The 22,086-nt window shown below is 36.4% G+C and overlaps 2 protein-coding genes across 3 annotated transcripts; one reads left to right on the top strand and one right to left on the bottom strand.

Moving 5' to 3' along the window:
• The first annotated feature begins 2,805 nt into the window (after nucleotides 1-2,805).
• Nucleotides 2,806-5,191, top strand: LOC125472137. Its single transcript, XM_048573221.1, has 4 exons — nucleotides 2,806-3,086; nucleotides 3,512-3,864; nucleotides 4,433-4,540; nucleotides 4,633-5,191. Exons 1-4 carry the CDS (start codon nucleotides 3,077-3,079, stop codon nucleotides 4,909-4,911), a joined length of 750 nt encoding a protein of 249 aa, XP_048429178.1. The 5' UTR covers nucleotides 2,806-3,076; the 3' UTR covers nucleotides 4,912-5,191.
• A 4,969-nt stretch (nucleotides 5,192-10,160) lies between these two features.
• Nucleotides 10,161-19,977, bottom strand: LOC125472121. 2 transcript variants are annotated; one of them, XM_048573192.1, is made up of 15 exons: nucleotides 19,510-19,971; nucleotides 18,743-19,148; nucleotides 18,468-18,645; nucleotides 18,234-18,373; nucleotides 16,945-17,794; nucleotides 16,687-16,787; nucleotides 15,990-16,134; nucleotides 15,825-15,893; nucleotides 15,680-15,725; nucleotides 14,334-14,698; nucleotides 13,197-13,276; nucleotides 12,358-12,493; nucleotides 11,419-11,593; nucleotides 10,717-10,799; nucleotides 10,161-10,622 (listed from the first exon to the last, which is right to left on the bottom strand). In XM_048573192.1, the coding sequence occupies exons 1-15, from the start codon at nucleotides 19,607-19,609 to the stop codon at nucleotides 10,497-10,499; spliced, it is 3,000 nt and encodes a 999-aa protein (XP_048429149.1). In that variant the 5' UTR covers nucleotides 19,610-19,971; the 3' UTR covers nucleotides 10,161-10,496. The 2 variants fall into 2 exon arrangements, with proteins under 2 accessions (XP_048429149.1, XP_048429151.1); XM_048573194.1 differs by lacking the exons at nucleotides 10,161-10,622; nucleotides 10,717-10,799; nucleotides 11,419-11,593 and adding an exon at nucleotides 13,798-13,856 and having other exon boundaries at nucleotides 19,510-19,977.
• Nucleotides 19,978-22,086: the final 2,109 nt, after the last annotated feature.

Below are 22,086 nucleotides of genomic sequence, written 5' to 3' on the forward strand. Positions count from 1 at the left end.
CGTCAACGCCAACCAAAGATACCACTCCTGGATGAAGGAAAAGTACTTCCAAGAGAAGATGCCACATCTACTTACAGGATAGAAAAGGCAAGTGAAGGCGACACCACACTTCGGTACTTGGAAGTTTCGTGATTACTCAATGGCTCGGATCTTGCAAGTCCTCAACCGAGGAGCTTCCCTCACTCGGGAACTTAGGGGAACACTGTTTGTACCATACTTGACCAATCCCGAAACTACAAAGCACCGGTCAACAACATACCGTCAAGAACCCACAAGACTTTTCCTCCAACTAGGAGGCCAATCACAACACGACACGTGTCGGTATCAGAGGCCAATCACAGTGCAACACGTGTCGGTATCAGAGGCCAATCACAACACGACACGTGTCAATGTCACAGCAAAACTAGAAACTCTCTTCTATAAAAAGGGATCATTCTCCCACAATAATCCCTAATGTCATTTTGTACTAAACTATTCACTAGAACTCACAAAAAGAGAGCTTGAACTTATGTATTTGTGTAAACCCTTCACAACTAATGAGAACTCCTCTATTCCGTGGACATAGCCAATCTGGGTGAACCACGTACATCTTGTGTTATTTGCTTCCCTATCTCTATTCATTTACATACTTATCCACACTAATGACTAGAGCAACCTAGCGAAGGTCACAAACTTGACACTTTCTGTTGTACCAAAGTCATCGCCGATTTTGTGCATCAACAACCATATTAATACTTAACTACATTAATGATCCATTAAGATCAACTATCACTTCACTAAAATTAATGAAGCCAACCACCGTAAGGTCCACTGTATTTCAATTCTTCTCCCACTGCTGGTGAGGATCTGGTTTCTCATCTTGTGAGATGGGTGAAGCCAGGGACAGGGTCTTTGAAATTAAATGTGGACGGCGCCAGGAATGCGGAGCAATTGGTTGGTGGTGTTGCAACGGGTGTTCTGAACTCAAATGGTGATTTTGTGGCTGGTTTGTCGAAATCGTCTGCTCATGTTTCTTCTCCCCTCTTCGACAAGGCTTTAGCGGTTAGAGAGGGTTTAGCTTTGGTGTCTTCAAGGGATTTTCAGAATATTATTTTCAAGAGCAATTCGCTCCAGATCACCCAAGCGTTAAGACCTTCTTCTATTGATTTGTCTCTCCTTAGACTTACAGTGGAATACTAAAGGGACCACTAGAGTTCTATTCACCTATATCAGATGCCAAGCTAATGAAGTCGCTCATCACCTTGTTTGGTTCAGTCTTTCTTCTAGTAGCCCATGCTCATGGTTTGAAGAACCACCCTTTATTGTAGATGTTTTGTTTGAAGACTGTAACTCTGAGCAGAGGATTGCCTGTTCTTTTGTACCTCTTCTCTTATCAATGAAAGTTTATCACTATGCTTCAAAAAGATGAACTAAAACGGATTTAGGTACCGCTTCTAAATTTTGAGTTAAAGTGGGAACCGATCACAATGGAAAATCTATTAACTTCCCAAACTACCCATTATTGTTAAATCCATTATTAATAACTCGCCACACTACCTGTCACTCAACACTACTGTCTGGTGGTATTCCTCTTACTTTGGAAGTGAGAGGTCTTAGGTTCGAATCTCGTGGATAACGAATTCGATACCAAATTAGACTACCCATTGTGTGGTTTAGCCGAACTCTCCCTCCTCAAAACTATCGATGTACTCAAAAAAAAAAAAAAAAAAAAAAAAAAAAAAAACTCACCACACTTCCTAGTATTGTTAAATCCATTATTTGTATGGGATGTAACTTTTTCACTCTCTTTTCTCTTTATGAACTCATATTTTTCTCAAGCCGTTGAAATTAAGTTATTGATAAAAATTGCCTTAGAAAAAAATAAACAAAGAGGGGAACCTGGTGCAGAAAAAAAAAATGAGGGTGGGAAATCACTTTAAGGTTTATTTAGTACATATATTCAATTATTTACTTATTATTAGACTTAATTACAAATTTTGTCCAATTTTAGTTTTCGTTCCACTTTGATCCTCCAACTATTTTCTCCCACCTGAAGTTCGAAAAAGTTGACATGATTAGTGGCATGCACCTTACAAGTCGGTTGTTTTCGTGCGAACTGACCATGTACGGTGTCAACTATATCAACAACGAAACTTTTCACACCGGCACCAAACTGTGAGTGTTTACTCCAACCACAAGAGAGATGAGGGAGAAAGAGATGGATGAAACAAATAATTGGGTTCTGGGTTGATAAAGTGTTTAGTGAATCTGAAATGACCACTCGAATTTAGAAACGTGTTATCATATAATTTAGTCAGTTTTAGTGGCAGTTATAAAACACAACTTCATACCAAACTGGCATATTTAGGTTGGTTGGTTGGTTGATTTTGTTTGTTTTTAGCATAAATATGTACCAATTCGTTAACATGCCGTCGAGCTATTTTTTACTAACATAATGACACCGAGCTTTTATTGTAGCCTGTGCTACTGAATCAGTGACCGTGTTGAAGAGACAATTATTTCATTTGCAAACATCTATCGGCGGAATTAAATATATGACGGGGTTACCTGATATTGTAATTATTGTTGATCAGCAAGAAGAATATAGAAGTGATTCGTGCCATTTGTTCCATCAAAAGTCGATCACCTTTTGTTCCAACTTGTGTAAACAAAGCCACCTTTAGTTCCATCAAAAAACAAAAAAAAAAAAAGTCGCCTTTTGTTCTTATTAGATACTTTGTTAAAAAGTCAAGCACCAACTTGGGATGAAATAAAGAAGGACCAAAGTGAAAGAAAGAAAAACCCAAAACTGTAGGGGAAAATTTTGAAATTGCCCTTTTTTTTTTCTTTAAATTTTGGTATGCCAGCGCCGCATTACCAAACTTCCATAACCGTTTCTTAGACAAGATCCAGGTAGTCTGCCGAAATAACCGTTTGGCGTGTATCGAATGAAAACAATTCCAAAGGAACGCAATCCGAGGTTCTTCGTGGAAACCCCTATGAGAACTTTTGAATGTTTGTTTATTTTTCACATTTAATTCCTTACAATTGTTGCTGCAAAACTTTGTGAGGCATTGGAACAACATTCTTCACCATTATGCATATCGGTACGTTTTATAATTTAGTCCTTTTTATATATTTGTTGAGTGTTGTAATCCATGCATGCTTTTCAGGAGAATTTCAAGGTGCAAAGACATTCATGCACATTGCTCTAATCAACTGGCTCAACTCGGCCGCTATTATTTGAGAATCTTACAATGTATCATTATTTGGTATCATTGTGTTCAAGCATCTTAAATTCAGATGTTAACCATAAAAAATATAAAATTCTAGGAGTTTTCTTGTCTTTTTCATCCTGGATTTTTCACGATAACAGTGTAATGACTTAGAAGCACTGTGCTATAATTAAACAGCAAGGCACGTTGTATTAACCGTCACAAATGTCTTCCTTCTTTGAAAAAGTCATGGATATTTCTTTACAACATTATTCCTCCTGTTATTTTCATCATTTAATCGATTTGAATTGGTGAAGGTGGTCAAGATCTGACCGTCATGGGGAAGATAACAATGGCGAAGAAGAAGAAGAACACGATCATGGTCACACCATTGATGATGGTAATGATGACGATGTATGTATTTGTTGGAGATGCAGCTGATACAAACAGTGTTTATGATCCATGCTCAGATGCAAAAATCCAGAGATTAGATGGGTTTACTTTTGGCCTTGCATTTTCAAAAAAAGACAAGTTCTTCTTTAATCAGACTCAACTTTCTCCGTGTGACAAGCGGCTTTCGCTCACCGGAAATGATGCCCAGCTTGCTGTGTTTAGGCCTAAAGTTGATGAGATGTCTTTCCTAAGCATCAACAACAGCACCTTCAGTCAGGTGTGTAATCCAACTACTTAGCTTGATTATCTGGTTAGAATTAAGATATGTAGCTTCTTTTTATTTTGTTTAATTGGTAATTATTGTTATAAGATCATGCTACAGAAGCAGAGATACAATTCATGTTTCTATAGTTGCGCTGAGAAAAATCTCAACTGCTTTCTGTCACATTCGGAGTTTATCGGACACCAAATTTTGAATTTGTAATTATATGTGTGTTTGGAATCGAAAAGTTTTTCCGGTTTATGGTAGCCCTAAAATAAGGGTTGTGGAAATGGATTATGAAATTGCTGAGGGGTGTCAAAATCTTCGAATTTTCCTCCCTGCAATTTTGATTGGGTTCAAGTAAAATATTGCTTGCTTCTATAAAGGTTGAAAAGACTGGAAACCCTAAATTTACATATATAGTCGCCTTCTATTGAGGGTTCCCTTACATAATTTTATTTGAGGGACACCTTATGGTGTCTATATATATACACATACATATAGCCTCTAAAGTGAATGTGGTAGTTTTATCTCCTGCACGAGTCAAATTAATTTTGATGATTTTCCATAAATTCCTCTACAGATCAAGGCTGGTGTGTACATGGTAGCTTTTGCCGGACGGAAGTATGCAGCAAGATCACCCCCAATATTGGTTGCTGATGACTCACACACCATAACAAGCTTCACCTTGGTACAATCTCTCTCTCTCTCTCTCTCTCTCTCTCTCTCTCTCTCTCTCTCTCTCAGCATCAGCAAGCATTGAACTTGTGTTTCGTTTTGCAGGTACTTGAATTTGAAAGGGGGACTCTTCTTAATTTGTATTGGAAGAAATTCGGGTGCAAGGCATGCTCCGGGGACTATTCTGTGTGCCTCAACGATGAAGATTGTGCTGTTCCAAATTCAAAATGTCAAGGCAGTGGTGGATCTTTTGACTGCAACCTAAGCATACAGTTGACCTTCTCAGGAACAGACAAGCATCTTCAAGTTCTTAACTCCTGGTATGAGGTGAAAAATCTTCGGAAGTACTCACTCTATGCCCTATTCTCCAATCTTCTGCAGTAACAATGCAACTGAATATGTGGTGATGGGTTCAAGCTTGCAAGCTTGAAAGTGGTGGTTGTATCGAAGTGTTTCGTCAAATGGTGTCTGAGTGCTTGTATGATAGATATTTACCGGTTCACAGTTTCTGGGCGCTAAATAGTTAGACCTATGTGCGACGTCTTGCTTGCTACTCCCCGAGTAAAGAGGGCCTAGAATCCAAAAACCTCCATGCTCTAATGGATAAGGGATTTGTAACCCAGTTTTACAACCTGATAAGTTAACAAATTTAGTCATTACTTCATTCTAATTTGTTGCCTTTGTCTTTCGTTTTCATTATGTACCAAAATCACCGTGCCAAAACTATGTACTGAAGGAAAAAAACAAAATTACCAGTGGGTTCCCAAGCCTTCGCTTGACGGCAGCAATTGCAGTTGCAGATGCCCCGACAAAATATTATTAACGTGCTTGATGTGGTCTTTTTGTCAGTTGTCATGTACAATCTTTTCATTCATTGCACGTTTAAAGAAAGAATTGGAACATAAAAAAGTGTTACTTTCAACAGGTAAGTTATGAAAAACTTTACCTCGTGTATAAGCAATCTCCACAAAACTGCCCTTGGACCAAGTAACACATCCAGCCCTGTGTATGATGACCAAGAGTTTTCTGCCTGCAAGGAAATATGTCATCTCGGAACATAGTTTAACAAGAGGACACTTTTGAGTCACGAAAAAATGCGAGGTAGTTTTTCCCGCAAAGGTATAAAAATTGTTGTACTCTTCACCAGCTTCATTTTACATCTTATGAGTCAATTTTGGTATTGGCCGGTTTCCTGAGAGTTGTGGCTGTCGGTCGCCGCATGGTGGTGGCTCATGGTCACAATGACCAACTTTGTCTTCTTAGGCTATTTTCGATGCCCTGAAGCTGTTTTTGGCATCTACTTGACGTAATTCCATTGTTTAAGCCTAGTTTCGTAAAGGTCCTTCACTTGACCTTCGTGGTAGACGAAGTTCCAACCGTTGGATCGTCATGAAATTATACTAAGTTGTTGTGTGTATTATTGGAGGATCTTAGGAACTTGTGCATCATAAATTTAATGTGCGGATCATCGAGATTGAATTACGTAGGGTTGTTGACCCTACCATTGACTGAGAGTTGAAACTTTTGGTCAATATATCCTAAAATCATTATTGAATGTTTTAGTTGACGTGTAGAACCTAGAATTAAGTGTTTTATCAATGAGAATTGTTATTAGCACTCCTAAAATCTCATTCTATACTCCAAAATTTCTATATTAGAAAAGAAAAATACACTTGTGAGGAGTGTAGAATGAGATTTTTGGAGTGCCAATAACACTTGCCTTATCAATAGAATTCTAAGATGAACTTGGACTTTGTTTAGGCGGTAATTGTCTATAAGCACCTTGATCTTTGTGCAAAAATTTATAAATGTGTTTTGCTATGGATAATTAAAATGTTTGTGAAACGAGAGGGCTAGTAAAGGACTATTAACCCATGGTTATGGAGAGTTGTGACACCAAACTCTACTCTATCTAGTTCCTTTGAGTTGTTCAAATTTAGGTTTTTAGAATGCTAGTCGGTTCCGTTGAGTGGTCAAGAACCGTCTTCCGCTTTTGCCTAGATTCCGTTGTTGAGTGGTTCAGAATCCCTATTTCTACATGGTTCCGTTTAGCGGTCTGGAACCGTGTTATGTTCAGATTCCATTGAGTGGTCCAAATTCCTTTTCCTATCCAGTTCCATTGAGTGGTCCAGAACCGTATTCTATTCAGATTCCGTTAAGTGGTCTGGGATCCCTTTCCCTATTCGGTTATGTTGAGTGGAACATTGTTTTGTTCGAATTCAGTTGAGCGGTTTGGAACCTATCTTCATTGGATTATGTTAAGTGGTCTGGAATCCCTTTCCCTATTCGGTTCCATTCAGTGGTCTGAAACCTATCTTGTTCGATTTCGTTGACTGGACCAGGATCCCTTTCCATGTTCAATTCTTTTGAGTGGTCTAGAATCATTTCCCTATTTAGTTTACGTTGAGTAGTTCGGAACCCTATCTTTGATTCAATTCCGTTGAATTGGTTTGGAATCCCATTTCCTATTGGTTTTGTTGAGTTGGTATGGAACCCTAGGTTGTTGTGAGTAGAAATTGCTCAAGGCTACGCTTATGTGTGTAACTTAAGGTTATAATGATATTAATTGGAATCCTGATAGAGAATTACGGCAAGCCTTAGGGGAGTTTAGGTTTATTTAACTTAGTGAAATGATATTTGATCTTAATGGTTGATTAACATAGTTAAATGTTTGTGCATCTTTGATTTATTGAATCGATTATTTGTTGTGGTTATGAAATTGTCATTGGAAAATAGTGTGATATATGTGAAAGATGAAATGGCAATCCTGATTGTTAAATGGTTTCGTCAACTAGTCTAGAACCATGCTTGTCGAGTTCTATTGAGTGAATCTAGAACTCTATGTTCTTTTGCTACGAAGCACCATAAGAAATGTCAGAGTTTAACAAAGGGTGAACTATGAATGGCTTGATCTCGTATTGGCGTACATATGTAGTCTAATATAAAGGTTAGATGCAACCATGAAATGAAGCAAAAGTTACTACGCTTTTGAAGCCTTGGGTTGTTTTTATCATGTCTCGGAAGTGAGGCATAATAGTTAAATAGGTACTGACGTCACATGTCGGTCTTGGAGGTTTCTCAAGATCGAGGCTTGACAATACTCATCTACTTCTTAAAATGTTGAACAGCCCATACCTATACCTCATGAATATACCCAACACATCCTAGAATGATCACCTATGAAGGGTAGGACATATCTGTTTCCAGTGACTATTGCAGTTTGTATTGGACCACAGATATTTGTGTAAATGTTTTGAAAAGGTTGTCTAGCTCTCCAAGATATTCCTATCTCAAAGCCATCTCTGTGGTGCTTGCCTAAAGCACGTCTATCACAAATTTCCATGTCTTTTTGCAGTTCTGGTATTCCTTAAACCATTTCTATTTTCTCTAGATCTCTCAAGCTTTGGAAATTTAAAAGACCATATCTTCTATGCCACAGCCAAGTGGTCTCTGTGACACTTGCTCTCACTGAGATAGAATTATGATAACTTACTACCAGTGGGAAGCTCCTATTTTCAGTCATTTCAACTCTAGTGACTAAGTTTTCCAAGCTTCTGGCATCGAAGATTTCAACCATTAAATCACAAAAGAGTAAGAAGCCATGCAGTATCATTTGGCGTACACTCAACAAATTCTCATCAAGTCCAGGTATCACATGACTTCTTTTATGTATCTCTTGCCTTTCTTTGTTTCAATCACCAAGGTGCCTCTGCCAGTGGTTCTCACAAGTTGTTCATTACCCATTTTAACTCTACCAGGGAAGTCTCTGTCAATATTGATGAGTAAAGACTCATGTGCAGTCATGTGATTGCTGCCCCCACTATCAATGAACCACATATCCTTGTTCTTCTCAATTGTAGTGATGTTGCAGGCATAGAACACATTCGTCTCCTCCTCAGCCTTGCGCGCATAGTTCATGAGTTGACTTGCTTTAGAACCAGAGTTTTTGGACAAATGACCAAATCTGCTATACTTGTGATATTTGGTTTTTCCCCTGAACCAACAAATACCAAGATGACTTTATCATAGATTTTGCAGAGAGGTTTTGTACCTTCTACACTATTATTTACAACACCATTGTTTCTTGCAGGCAAGCTTGGTATTTCTTCCCACTTTTTACCCTTTCCTTTTCACATCCACTTTGAAATTACTAGACTAATTGTTTGAGTTGGCCTCTCTAGGATTGGTGCTGAGAGACTGAAAAGCCCTTTCTGTGGCTGCATCGACATGCCTTTCTAGTCTTTGTTCAGAAGTTTTCAGGGAAACCATCACTTCTTGTGCATCAAGTGTGTCTGTGTCTTTAGTTTCTTCTATCATATTCACTATTGAATCGTAGGGTCTTGTCAAACTAATTAAAAGTGTGTGTACTAATCTCTCCTAGGTAGTTCTTCCAAAAGAGTTTTCATTTGATTCACAATATCAAACAGTCTAGTAAAGTAATATTTGAGGGGTTCATCCTCTCTCATGTGTGTATCTTCAAAATCACGTCTAAGAGATTGGAGTTTTACTTCAGTCTCCTTCTCGTCACCTCTGCATTCTCTTTGCAGAACTTACCAAGCAGCTTCAGCTGTTTCTTTGTTTGATATCTGGGAAAAATTGCATCCGAAACTGCTCCTTGCATTATTCCCAGAGCTTTGGCATCTCTCATCACATTCTCTCTCAGTGAGATTTTCTGAGCAACTGAGAGTTCTTCCTGTGTTTCATCATCCGACTCTGACAATTCATATCCATCTTGAACCATTTTCCAGAGAACGTGGGACTTGAAGATGGTTGTCATCCTTATCCTCCGAAAATCATAGTTTTCTCCATTAAACATCCTTGAAGTCTTAAATCAGTTTCTGGGGTTTCAAGTTCTTGAAAATGTCCCCTGAAAAACAGCTTTCACAAATGCCTTGCTGTTCTTAATCGAACCTAGGCTTTGACGCTATGTTAAAGTTTTTATTTTGTGTGTTTCTGTGCAAGAAATTTGGCAAACAGAGAACAAGAAATCAGTGTAGAGAAAGAAGGAATGAGGGTCACAGCTGCTAAACATTGCAGCCTTAGCACTCATATATATATATATATATATCATTAAAACAGTATTGCTTAGTCCCATTTTCAAATTATCAATCTTGTCTCCATTTCAGTTTTTATCTTTCGGCTTGGACTTTGGAGAAGTGGGGTTTTGAGATTCTGTTGTTGGCGGGAGTGATGCCAAATGCGAAACAAATCACTTCCCTGATTGCAATGTGAATACAGAGGCAATCGCATACATGAATGTGGCTGCATTCTGTTTAGCACCTGCATTCATTCTTCTGTTTCACCCTCAGAAACAAATAGTACTGTTGTGGGTTGCACAAGGGTGTCAAAGGAATTGGGACTGAGCAGGCAATACGGAGTCTTCTTGTCAAGGGGTCTACGGTTCTTCTTGTCGTCCTTCGTCGAATCTATTGATAACAAGACTGATCAACTTTATATGTCATTCCTGATGTTGTTGGAGTATAGTTATACAAACACTATATCTATCGACCAAAAAAAATACAAACACTATATTTCGATGCGTTCCTTGTTTTTAATATTGTTTATATTCGATGTAGTTGACAGTTGGGTGAAAATTGGATTACTTAAATAGTAACGTAAAATGACAAGTTCAATGATCAATACTCACTGCTGCATTATGTAATGATGAATGCACCATCACTGGTCATATTTTCTTCACACACAAAATATACACAAAGAAGACGACGCCTGTACACACCCTACAACTACAATTTTGTACAGTTGAAATGCGAGAGAAAGTGAAAACACCACTATTTCTCACATTCCGAAAAGAATTTTTGGAAGTTCTACAAAAACCAATACTACAGGCAACGCCTGAGAAAATTGAGTCTTGCGTATCTTGAAATATACCTCGGTGTTTGAGGTTTGTGATCATTGGGAAGATAACCAGCTACCATCAAGAGCAAGGATGACACAAATATATCGATCCACTATACAGTTTGATCAACACCCATCTTTTCATGAACATCAACAATAAGATCCCGCAGCTCAGGAAAAATTGAAACGAGTGACAGTTCAAGTATTGCGTAAGCAAGTTGCTTTATGCAGATGGTAGACTGCACGCCAGAATAATTTGGAATCAACACGTTTGGCTTGAAAGAAATGACAAACTAAATTTCAGCAGACAATATAAGAGGATGAGAGACTAACCTGAATGAAATAATAGATGTCTCTTGCACAACGTCTGTACTGCTTATGCCCAATTAAGCTAACCAAGGGCGCCGGAGTTCCATCTGTTAAAGTGGGGATCAGTTTGTTGTTTTTCATTTATTAGTTAAAGGAATTTATTAGATAATTAATTACACACATAATTCTATAGTATTCACACTAGTCGAACAATCATGGAATACTATAAATATGTTTGTGTGTGTGTGGGTGGGTGAAAAATGCATGTACACCTGAATCAAGCCAGAAAAAATGCATGTATGTATGTATATACTGAGAAAGTAACAGAAGATTCATGAGTTGTGTCAAATTGTAAGTTTCGCATGGAAAGTGATGATAAATTTACATCTAAAAGCAACACCAATATTTCTCAGTTGAAAAAACAGGGTCGAAATCTCAAACCATACAACTCTTATAATCCGAAGTTTTAAGCGTACAAAGGGGCTGCTATTTAAAATAAATATAGTACAATAAGTTACAGAGAAAAAAACAGATAGTACTTACCTTTGATTATGTAATCACAGAAAAATAGTTTACTTGAGCCTAAAAATTAAGTACCAACTTCTGGAACACAGATGTTTGACTAAAAAAACACAAGGCAGTAACATTACCAGGAAGACTAAGGTAGCCACTTCAAACTAAAACACAGGAACACTAACAAGAAAATAGATAACGCCAACTACTCACCAAAGAGCATTTTCTTGATATCACTAGCTCTGCGAGCAGCCTCAAGCTGGTGCTCAAAAGACCCCTGTTTACCAGCCTTGCTGCCGCCAAATTGACTTATATTTTGAAGAGGGTTTTGATTGCCGTCTTGAACATTGCCGACTCTAAGGAAGAATGTGCCATTTGGCCATAGACCCTAAAAAAAACACATGGTTTTATTTTTTTTGTCAGAAAAAACACATGATTAGAAAGCAAAAATAAGCAACTCTTTTCCTTTCAAATTTCTAAATATTGTTTTTCCCTTTGACTGCAAGGATAATTATACATTGAAAAGAAATCTAGGAAAGATATGCCAAAGTTATGATGATGATTAAGAACTCAGAATTCACAGAAATTAAAACTGAACAAACAAGAGTACATTATGTCCCTCATTTCAAATGTAAGCAAAAAGTCTTCAAGCTTCGAGAAAGACAATTCTAAAGAAACAAAGAAAAAAATTAACACCTCTATGTGTGATTTGTGCAGACTTTCAGTAGGTAAATTTAAAACAAAAACGGACTTTCAGTAGGAGTTGTCTTTTAATCTCAGCAATAGTCCCTTTAAGCAATATAGATTTATTTTCTGTCAGGTTCTTACGTCACATACAACCAAAATACAATATAAATAATTAATAGTGGGGGCATAGTTTTGCACAGGGACTGAACTTGAAGAACGGAATCACCCAACGGGCCTCACCCCTCCCCTTCAGAAACATACTGAGGAATGCCCAAGAAAAGGCGACTCCATTCACATATGAAACACAGTTACCATGATATAATGTGGTAGACAAATAAGCACCAACAAATGATTTGTATAACTATTCTATTGCAGTATTCATTTAAGATTTGAACCGTTACACCACTAAGGTTGTCTATTCTTTTTCAGTAAAATGAAGATGTTTATAATTGGTTCAGTCCTTACATCTTTAAGCCAATAAATTCCCGAAGCAATAATATCCTCCCTTCGAAGCCAATGAATCTGCCTCATGAGCCAGTCATCAATAGCATCGTCCATCATTAACTGCAATATTTGTTTTGACATCCAAAAGACCTGTCGTCTGCATGGACAAAAGTAAGCATGTGTGAAAGACCAGTTATTTAATCTAATTACACACGTTCCAGCACTACTGTTTATATAAAATTCCACCCGTAATTGGGACATTGTCCACATACTAAAAGGAATAAAGAAAATAAGCTTATAAAGCTATAAACAGCTACTCATACATACACAGGGAAAAGAATATAATACGTTCAGCAAACCATAGTTATTGAATAAAAGAGAAAGAGAAAAGTAAAATTAAAGAAGAACCAAACTAGAACAAACTCAGGAATAGAACATACTAAAGAATTATAGAAAATTGTTCATACACTAACAAGAAAGCAAAAAGTCGTTAACTTCAAAGAACAAATTCGATAAATGAGGAAATAATTGGGTGAGATGAGCAACCGAAATAAATATAAGCACAATAAAGAGAAATGGCACATCGAATAACCAATCTACAAAAACTTTGCCCGGATGGCAGATGGTGTTGGTTACTTTCAACATTTTCAAGAAAACAGACTGGATGGCCGAAAAACTGGATAACAATCATGCATGTTCCTAATCTTTTATCCAAGATCCAGTTACAAGAGCCGATGACATACCTGAAGTACAATCAGGCAAACTAAAAAAATATCAAAAGCATTAATTGAGTCAATAATGAATACAGAATCATGCATCATCAGGATATTCCCTAAACCATCAAAGTATGAACAGCTCACCTCAGCCAGCCCCTTCTCTTAAGTTGAAATACCTTGTCCACTAGATTCAACAGAGGCACGCTAACATTGGGTGGAGTCCACTGAAAGAAAACAAGTTGTAAAGATCAATATCAGAGAGAATCAAAGATGTCTCCAAAAAGAGCTGTGATATTTAATTAAAAAAAATATTGAATATAACTGTGATCGTCAGATAAACCAGTAGCTTTCACTGAAAGATCTAAAATTAATACATGCAATTCACAATTACTTTGACAGCAACTTTCACTAGTCAAGATATTATTTTCTTATGATTTACATGTCCATATAAATTTACTGAATCGCATTTCTAACTTCATCTTTATACTGAATTTCCATGGGCAATCGTCCGTTAGAACCTTGAGCATGGTTGAACCCATCTCAAGGTTGGAAACTTTGAGAATCTTGGTGAACTGGATTAATTATTCAGGTCAAGCTGTGAAAAACTTGTCTAGCTGTTAGATTCAATCTGTTATCTACTGGGCTAAATTTCTTGGTATATTTAATATTCATTCAGTATAAACGTGTCCTAGCTATTTACATTATAACCAAAGATAGAGAATGTGTTAAAATAGGAGAATGAGACCTATACTTTCTAACCAAAGATAGAGAATGTGTTAAGCTGGAAACAGGAGGATCCAAAGTCTGCATAGAGAACATTGTTCAAAAAAATTAACAAAGTGAAAAAGTGGATAACAAAATAAACCTAGTAAATAATTCATGGTATAAAATGATTGAAGCTATGAGTAACTTGTGTGAAAAGGAAAATGCAACATGCCATGAAGAGGAGATGATGAAAATAGGAGAATGAGATACAAGATATCGAGAGTGATGAAAAAGGTCAGACATAAGGCCAATCCTATTGCATATAACCGGAGCTTTTTTCCTAACAAATTAAGTCAACTCCGGCATACTTCAAGGTGATTTTAACCTGATCTATGTTATACCTTAACATTCAGCCTTATCAAATAATATTAGCACTCTAGTGGCTTACATACCAAAAGAAACTTGAATCAATAAGAAATTACATACTGTAATCAACTAAAGTATATTCAGATATCAAGTATCATGATAGTGACTATAATGCTTAAATAGAATGAACTCGGATGACATTAGTAATACCTCAGGTGGCATTCCAATTGGATCCTCCAGAAAGCCACCCTTGCCAACTAAATCAGCTTTCTTCTCCAAACCTAAGGTCCTTGTATGTACAACCCGAGGTGGATAACCCTTATAGTTCAATTCATTGTCTGAATGCCACCCAATTTCTAGGGTACCTTCCTCGTTATCTGAAAAGCTATTTGTTGACTCTGCTGTATTTTGGCTAAAAGCAAGGACACCTGTCTCATCTGCATTCCCGGATAAGTTCCATCCAGGAAATAAAGACGAGGCCTCAGATGTGGGAGAACCAACAACCTTACGCATTAACCCATCTGAAACCCCTTTGAACTGGCGTACAATGTCATCCACAGCGTCATCCACGTTGACTGCTTGAATCAAATAACTAATGAACTTAAAAAATTTCCAAAGCAATAAGAAAATATGAGAAATCTCAATAGTATTAACAAAACTGCTAAAAAAAAACAAGCACAAATATTACGATCTAGGACCATAAGCATTTTGGAGTGTTGACCAAAGGTTTTTGGAATCTTAGAAAATGCCTTGTTGAAGTTCTTTAACATATGTCATATATTGCTTTCTGATTTGTACTTTGGTAATGGAGACTTTTGTTCCTAGTTAATAGAAGAGAAAAAGTTCGAACAATTGCCTTCTAAAGAATATTGTTCACTTCAGATCTCCATCCATGTAAAGTCCTCCTGATTAAGCCCCATTAAAGCCTGATTTACGTTCTATACTCGATCACTAATTCCCACTACCAACCTTCCTCCACAAGATAACTTGAAACACCTTTCAGCAAGATTACCCTTGCGGCCTAAGTAACCATATATTACAAAGCACGATACCTCTCTCTCAAATTATGCACAGCTTTATAAGTCCTATATATATATGTGTGTGTGTGTGTGTGTGTGTGTGTGTGTATCAAAGCACAACTTAGTTATTATACTGGGACTAACTACTAACAATCTATCATAATGTAACTGGGTATAACTCGTCAACAATATTTTTTCTTTGGGACGTCGCTTAATTTCTTAATGTGCCTCAAGCTGGCAATCATTAATTAATTCAATAACTTTTAATGTTTGAAAAAGAAAAGGTGAACAAATTTCTGTATCTCTGATCCAACTAGCAGAAATTGACAGGGAGCATCCAAAAACTAAAAATAATTATATTGTATCAAGAATCAAATTTAGTTGATAACTTACATTGCCAGCCACAATATGGGTGTGGGTGTGTGAATTGTGTATATGAATGTGGTTGTAGTGGGTACAAATTTGAGAGTAAAAAGAGACAACCCCAAAAAATAAGAATGTCGTATGCAAAAAAAAAAATTAAAAAAAACCACATACCTGCAAGAGTTCTCATCACTGAAGGAGATTTTCCAAAAGAGTAATTCTAAAAGCAACATAAAAGAAAAAAAGATACTGCTGAGAGAGAGAGAGAGAGAGAGAGACGATCATCTACACTAAAATTCTATGTCAAGAAGATGCATACCTTTGATGAACCACTTAAAAAATCCCAGACTTCATGTTGTTCGGCAACATTAGCTATTGACAACAGATCCTGGGAAAATACAGCAAATTAAAGCAACAACAAGAGAAAAGACAGTGAGAAATGGGGGAGGGATAGAAAAAATACAGTGAAGAACCTACATCATACCTGTAGATATTTGTCTAGCTGAATACATCGCTGATGAACAAAAGCATCCTCTGTGCTTGACGAGAATATTCTTTTGGGTGGTAGATGTAAAGTGTAATTTGGAATGTCTTTAAGATGGCGATGCAGTCGTTCAAAATTCCTATATCTGTAGAGAGAAATAAAAAATAAAAAATCAAAGGATAAACAAGAAAAATTCATATATGGAATTGGAATATGGACCAAGTAGAAATAGAGACTTCAAGAACTTTCTTAACCTATGTAAGAACAGACCCTCGTCTTTCTCTAGTGAGGATGCCTTCACTTTATAAAAAAATAAGGACCAAATAATGGTACCCATCCAAGCAAGGATAAATTAACAATTATAAATCCCTTTAGCCATCTAATTGTCGTCAATCAAATATTCGAAGACAGTATTCCTTGTGAATACAGAAATGAACACGATGATCGAAGGTCTAAAAGATTCTGTATAGGAAGTACGTGTTTGCATCATGGGATTACACTGCAAGGTGGGGTCTCAATAATTTGGTCCTTACTTTTCTCTAAATGAGGACATCCTCATCAAAGATGAATTCTGTATACCAACTATGTGTCCGTAATTTGTTTTTGTAAAAGTGAGTGCATGCATGTGTTGTGCAGACATGTGACTCTGCGTAATAAAATGAAAATTGAAAAAAATAAAAATAGATGAGAATGAAACCTTCTTTTCACAAACCAAGTTCTGTTTTCCGAATCTGTAACTGCAATTGAATAAACTGCAAAAGATTTTGACCCAAGTTTCTCAAAGTAGGCTCCCATAACCTATAGACATACATATTGAACAAAAAGTCAACTCAGATTCAAAGAAAACGTGTGATTCAACATATTCCAGCACTGAAGAAGCTGCAATGGTTGGCATCATGAAAACCTACGATATCTACTAAACATTTTAAAATTTACATAAATGTAAAATGCTTACCCGGCACCTGAGCTTGGGAACTTGTTGTCCCACACAGTGGACTAACATATCGGAGGCACTCTTACTAATATGGTCTTCTTTATGCCTGCCAAACTCAGGGCTATAGAATTCTGATATGATAGACCCTCCACCTTCTGTCAATGTTCTTTTTGTGTCCGGCTGGATTTTCAAAGCAGAAGTGCTATTTGATCTTTTAAGCCTACTTTTATTTCCATCGGCAGCAAGGTTTCCAATGTCCTCCAATTTATTAACAAGATGCCCTTGATCCGCATATGATTCTTCACTGGGATCTAAAGAGAAGTGTAGTTCCATTTTGGTCCCACCACTTAATTGAGTATCTAAACTTAATTCACTTCTCAGCTTCACAATAGATCCATCTTCCTTTCCTGTAGAAATTTCATGCCTGTCGGCTACCATTTCGTTGCCCAGATTTTTAGCAGGTACAGCACTATCTATTCCAGAACACTCAGATATAGGTTCCTGAACTCTTCTTATCTTTTTCGTGTGCTCTTTTTTTTTGTAATTTCTCCCTTTTGTCCACATATTTTCAAGATTTTCAGGAGCAAGAACTTCAGTCCTTCTCTGTGTTGCAGCCTCTAAAACTCGTGCCCAATCAGCAGGCCGTGACTGCAAGGGATCTTCCTCGAATTTATTATAATCTGAATACGCTTCTCTCTGATGGTCACCTTTAGCCAATGTCATAACAGTGCTTTGGTTAAAGGTTGCATATTTCCTCAGTGAAGAATCTTGATCATGTACAACCCCTGCAGCTGATCGGTCCCCACTTACCACTTTACTGATTTCCTCTTTAATGGCTAGCAAAATGTGTTCAATCAATTCGTTGATATACCTGATTAAAGAGAAACTGTAAGTTAAAATGGCTTACGTTTCTTTAACAGAGAGAAGATAAATGTAAACATATGTAACATTTCATCCAATTAAATTGATGGCGAATTTCATTATTACAATGTTTCTGCGCATGCACAACCATTGGTATGCACATGTTCCGTAAGCTCTAAACAATTACATAAATAGATTCGGAGAATAATAACAACAATAATATTACACTACAAGATTTGTACCACAGTTTTGTAACATATTTTGAAAAACCAGGACAAGAAATAAGGATTAACCCAGGCCATCGTCTCAATAGATACTAAATGCTAGATACAAAAGGTCAGTTCGATGCTTGACAATCCCTTTAAAAGAATTTAACACCCTCTAGGAAAAAATAATAATAAAACACAACAAAAGAATGATAACTCGATCATAAATATAATATAACATACCCAGGGCTTGCAAAATTCAAAACAGGTTGAATTACTAAGCTTGTTAGAAGTTCTCTGGCAATAGATCTAACCACTGGACATTGTGCTTCTCGTGGTCTTAGCACCACAGCTAATACCCCACCCATTAGCCGCTGAAGAACCTATTGAATATATAAACATCAGCCTATGGAAGACATATGCAAGAGATAAAATCCAAAAACAAAACTAATTTCTGTTAGAACAATCCACTCACACCTTGTACTCGCTCTCGGGTGAAATCAATGCAGGATGGAGCTCCTTCGAAGCCATGAGATGATGTTTTAACCTTTCATCTCTCTCCTCTGAAGACAACGTTTTCATAACATCAACACCTATAGCAGCTTGGTTTTTTCTAAAAAGTTCTATATGATCCCCTATTAAATCAATAATATCCCTGAAACATAAAACAACCATTAATTATGTTGCTTTAACGATAAAAGCTTCATAACAACCTGCAAATGGTTCACTTCTACAAGAAACAGAAGGGGTACCTTGTTAGCAAGTCAACAAGGTTTATCTCTTTAACTCTTCCGGATACTTCACCCAGAGCATCCATGATTATCGCGCGTATCTGCTCTGGCGCCTCCTTGTCCGGAGTAATATCTGAATACCACAAATCAATCACAAAATCCTTCAAAAGTTTGTCAATGAAATCTTTAACCGCATCCTCTACGATTGGAGAACCAATTTTCCTTTTCCATTTTGGTGGTGGAGCCCCAGTAGAGAGTCGTGGATCATTCAATGACAACTGTTTCTTCTCCAAATGAGACAAATATGACTGTGGACGAACAAGTTTTTGACTCTTCCAACGGAATTCCACGTTATTCATTAGAATACGTAGCATCGAAACCAATAAAATTGATACGGGTAAATTCATCCACATTGATTTACTCGAATCTGCAATGAAGGACAAAAGAAATGGAGTCAGGAAAAACGCTTCTGAGAATGAAAAACCAACCACATTGAGTTCGCTAAGTTTACTATATACATGTTGAAGAAATCAGGAAAAATATAACCAAAATCAATGCATTTTCACTTAATTTTTTTCTCTTCGAAGCGAAACTAACTGATTCCTAATTATTGGAACAAAAAGCTATCATCTTTTTGAACCACACAACTTCCATACAATCAGAAATCATCAAACTCCTCCCCCTCCCTTCTCGAGAAAGCATCAAATTTCATAAATTACATCAAATTTGTAGAAAAATATAAACACAGAATCCAGAAACCCAAATTTCTATTAAATTGGAGCACTTACAGGAAAGAAAGTATGCAACACAGAAGACAAACAGGGCCCACCAAACCACTCGAAGCTTAATCTCCTCGATCAGATCCTCTATGCTATTCAAGGCCTTCATCTTTGCTCCCGGAAACCCTAGAATCCCAACCCTAATCCACTAAAAGCACAACGAAACTCCAACCAAAATCAAATTACCGCAAAATCCGAGTCAAATCCCTTGAAAATTCAAAGCTTCAGCGCCAAGCAAGGACGAGCGTGGACCCTGGCTGATAGGGTTTTGTCTGGTTTGCCGAGCTTTCAGAAATTGCTTACGGAGTTACAGAGAGAATAAGAAGAAGACGACGACGACGACGACGAAGAAGAAAGACTAACCTGGGATTTTTGTTTCGTTCTATAATTTTGTTATCGATTTTGGTCAGCTGTTTTAATTCTGTTTTGAATTTTCTCTCTTTTCTATCAAAATATGTGTTATCTGAGCTTGGTTAGTTCGTTAACCGTTGGGCCGTATGTGTGTAACCGTCCTGGACCGGTTTTGGCTTCTCTGTGCTATCCTTGTTGCCACGATACAAGCAATTAGTGGGACAAACCAAGTGTGGGCCCCTTTCATGCATTTTATTAAGAGAATTTTCATAAAAAAGGCTTGTGCTAAGTTTATTTTAACCAGAAATCATGTTATAATTTTATTTAATGAAAAAGAATGAAATTTTAATAAAAAGGACAAAAAAAAAACATAATTTTAATGAAAATGACACAATTTAAAGAATAAAATAAAATAAAAAATAACCTAACGCTCGCCCAGGAACCTATACACTGTTTATGAAACTGAACGGTACTATACTATTTATTGGGTCCTATTTCATAAATAGTGCCTAGTTTTTTTTTTCCACTTTCATAAATAGTGTCTAGTTCTTTGTCACGTTTCGTAAATAATGCTTAGTTATTGGGTCCAAGTTTATAAATAATGTATAGTAATTAGTACAGTTTCATTAATAGTGTCTCTTTCTTAGTCTGGTTTCATAAATAGTGTCGATTATTGGTCCACTTTCATAAATAGTGCTTAATTCTTGGTCATGTTTCATAAATATTGTCTAGTTCTTACTCTAGTTTCATAAATAGTGTATAGTCCAGTTTCATAAATAGTTTTCACCTATTGGTTTAGTTTTGGAAATAATGCCTAATTCTTCTTTTCGTTTCATAAATAGTGTCTACTTATTGGTTCAGTTTCATGAATAGTGTCTACTTATTGGTGAAGTTTTATAAATAGTGTTTACTCTTGGTAAAGTTTCACAAGGTTTGAAACTTAGATCCTTTTTGGTCCTGTAAAAGCACCCATTGTGCCGAAAACGATGAACCCAGAAGTGACTCTTTAGATCAAAACCTTGAGAAGATTATGTTCTCAGTAATTATATTTAAAAAGCTGTTTTCAATTACCAAATTAAAATTTCCTCACTTTTTTCACATAGCTACAATAATAAATGTAGCTCTCCATCCAATTTCTTGAGCTTGGGTGTCAGATTGGAGAAATTTTTTCTTGTGCCCGTAACACAAATGATATACCACGTGTTATTATATAAGTGGTGGAAAATTTTATTTTTTATGTTATCAATTTTGAAAATATTTAACCAAGGCTAAGTAAAATGACACGTGACGGATAATTAGGTGTATGATGAGCATACACCATAGTTTATGGTGGTAAGCAAAAATGTTCCCTTAATTATTTCTCCAAACAAAAAAGAAATATTAATTATTTCTCCAACAATAAAAAAAATCTATTAATCTCCAAATTGTTTTTGTTTCAAAAATACTACTCTTGCCACCTATTTGTATCATCTCTCTAATAGGGACAGGACCCACATGCGTTAGAGGGCTCTACCTCCATTAGAAAAATAGTACAAATAATGGTACAATTACATGGTAAGTGTAGCATTACAGTTTTTATTTTGTTTAATAAAAAATGAGCATGTGGGGAACATTAGCGATGGATGTTGTCTGGTCTCAAAGCACTTTTGGCCTATTTGTCATTGTTTTGGAGTATGCCATAAATTGAGTGAGTTCAAATAATGCTTTTAACATCTTTGCTTATATTGGTTTGATTAAGGGCTGGTTTGGTATTGTTGTGCTTTGAAAAAAAATTACTTCTGTTGTGGTATGAGAATAAGCTCATTTTTGCTGCTTCACATTTTCAGCTTTTTTTAACCCAAAACTGTAAAAATAAATTGTTTTTAAGTGTTTACCAAACATCTTTTTTAGCTTAGCATTTTTTTATACCCACTTTTTATAAAAGCACCTCAATACCAAACCAGTACTAAGTCGTCAATAAATGTTCATAAAGGACAGTTTGTCATTGGTTTTCAATCTAATAATATGTCTTCTCATTTTTTTTTCTATTTTTTTTTTTGGAAAATTGGAGAATATATTTTTTTCTATTTTTTTTAGCAATGTGTTACTTTGGGCATGTCAAAATATTGACTCTAAAAATTACAAAGGCTACAAATCATCCTACGTTGATTGCTGATGCAAGTGTTGAATTTTTTTTTTTTTTTTAAAGTGCCAAAAAAAAAATAAGTGAATGAGCAAATCTAAACTCTGTTTGTC

The sequence above is a fragment of a genome, unplaced genomic scaffold (genome assembly GCF_019419815.1).
Source record: "Pyrus x bretschneideri cultivar Hongxiangsu unplaced genomic scaffold, Pyrus_bretschneideri_v1 Contig64, whole genome shotgun sequence".
In the NCBI taxonomy this organism is placed as follows: domain Eukaryota; kingdom Viridiplantae; phylum Streptophyta; class Magnoliopsida; order Rosales; family Rosaceae; genus Pyrus; species Pyrus x bretschneideri.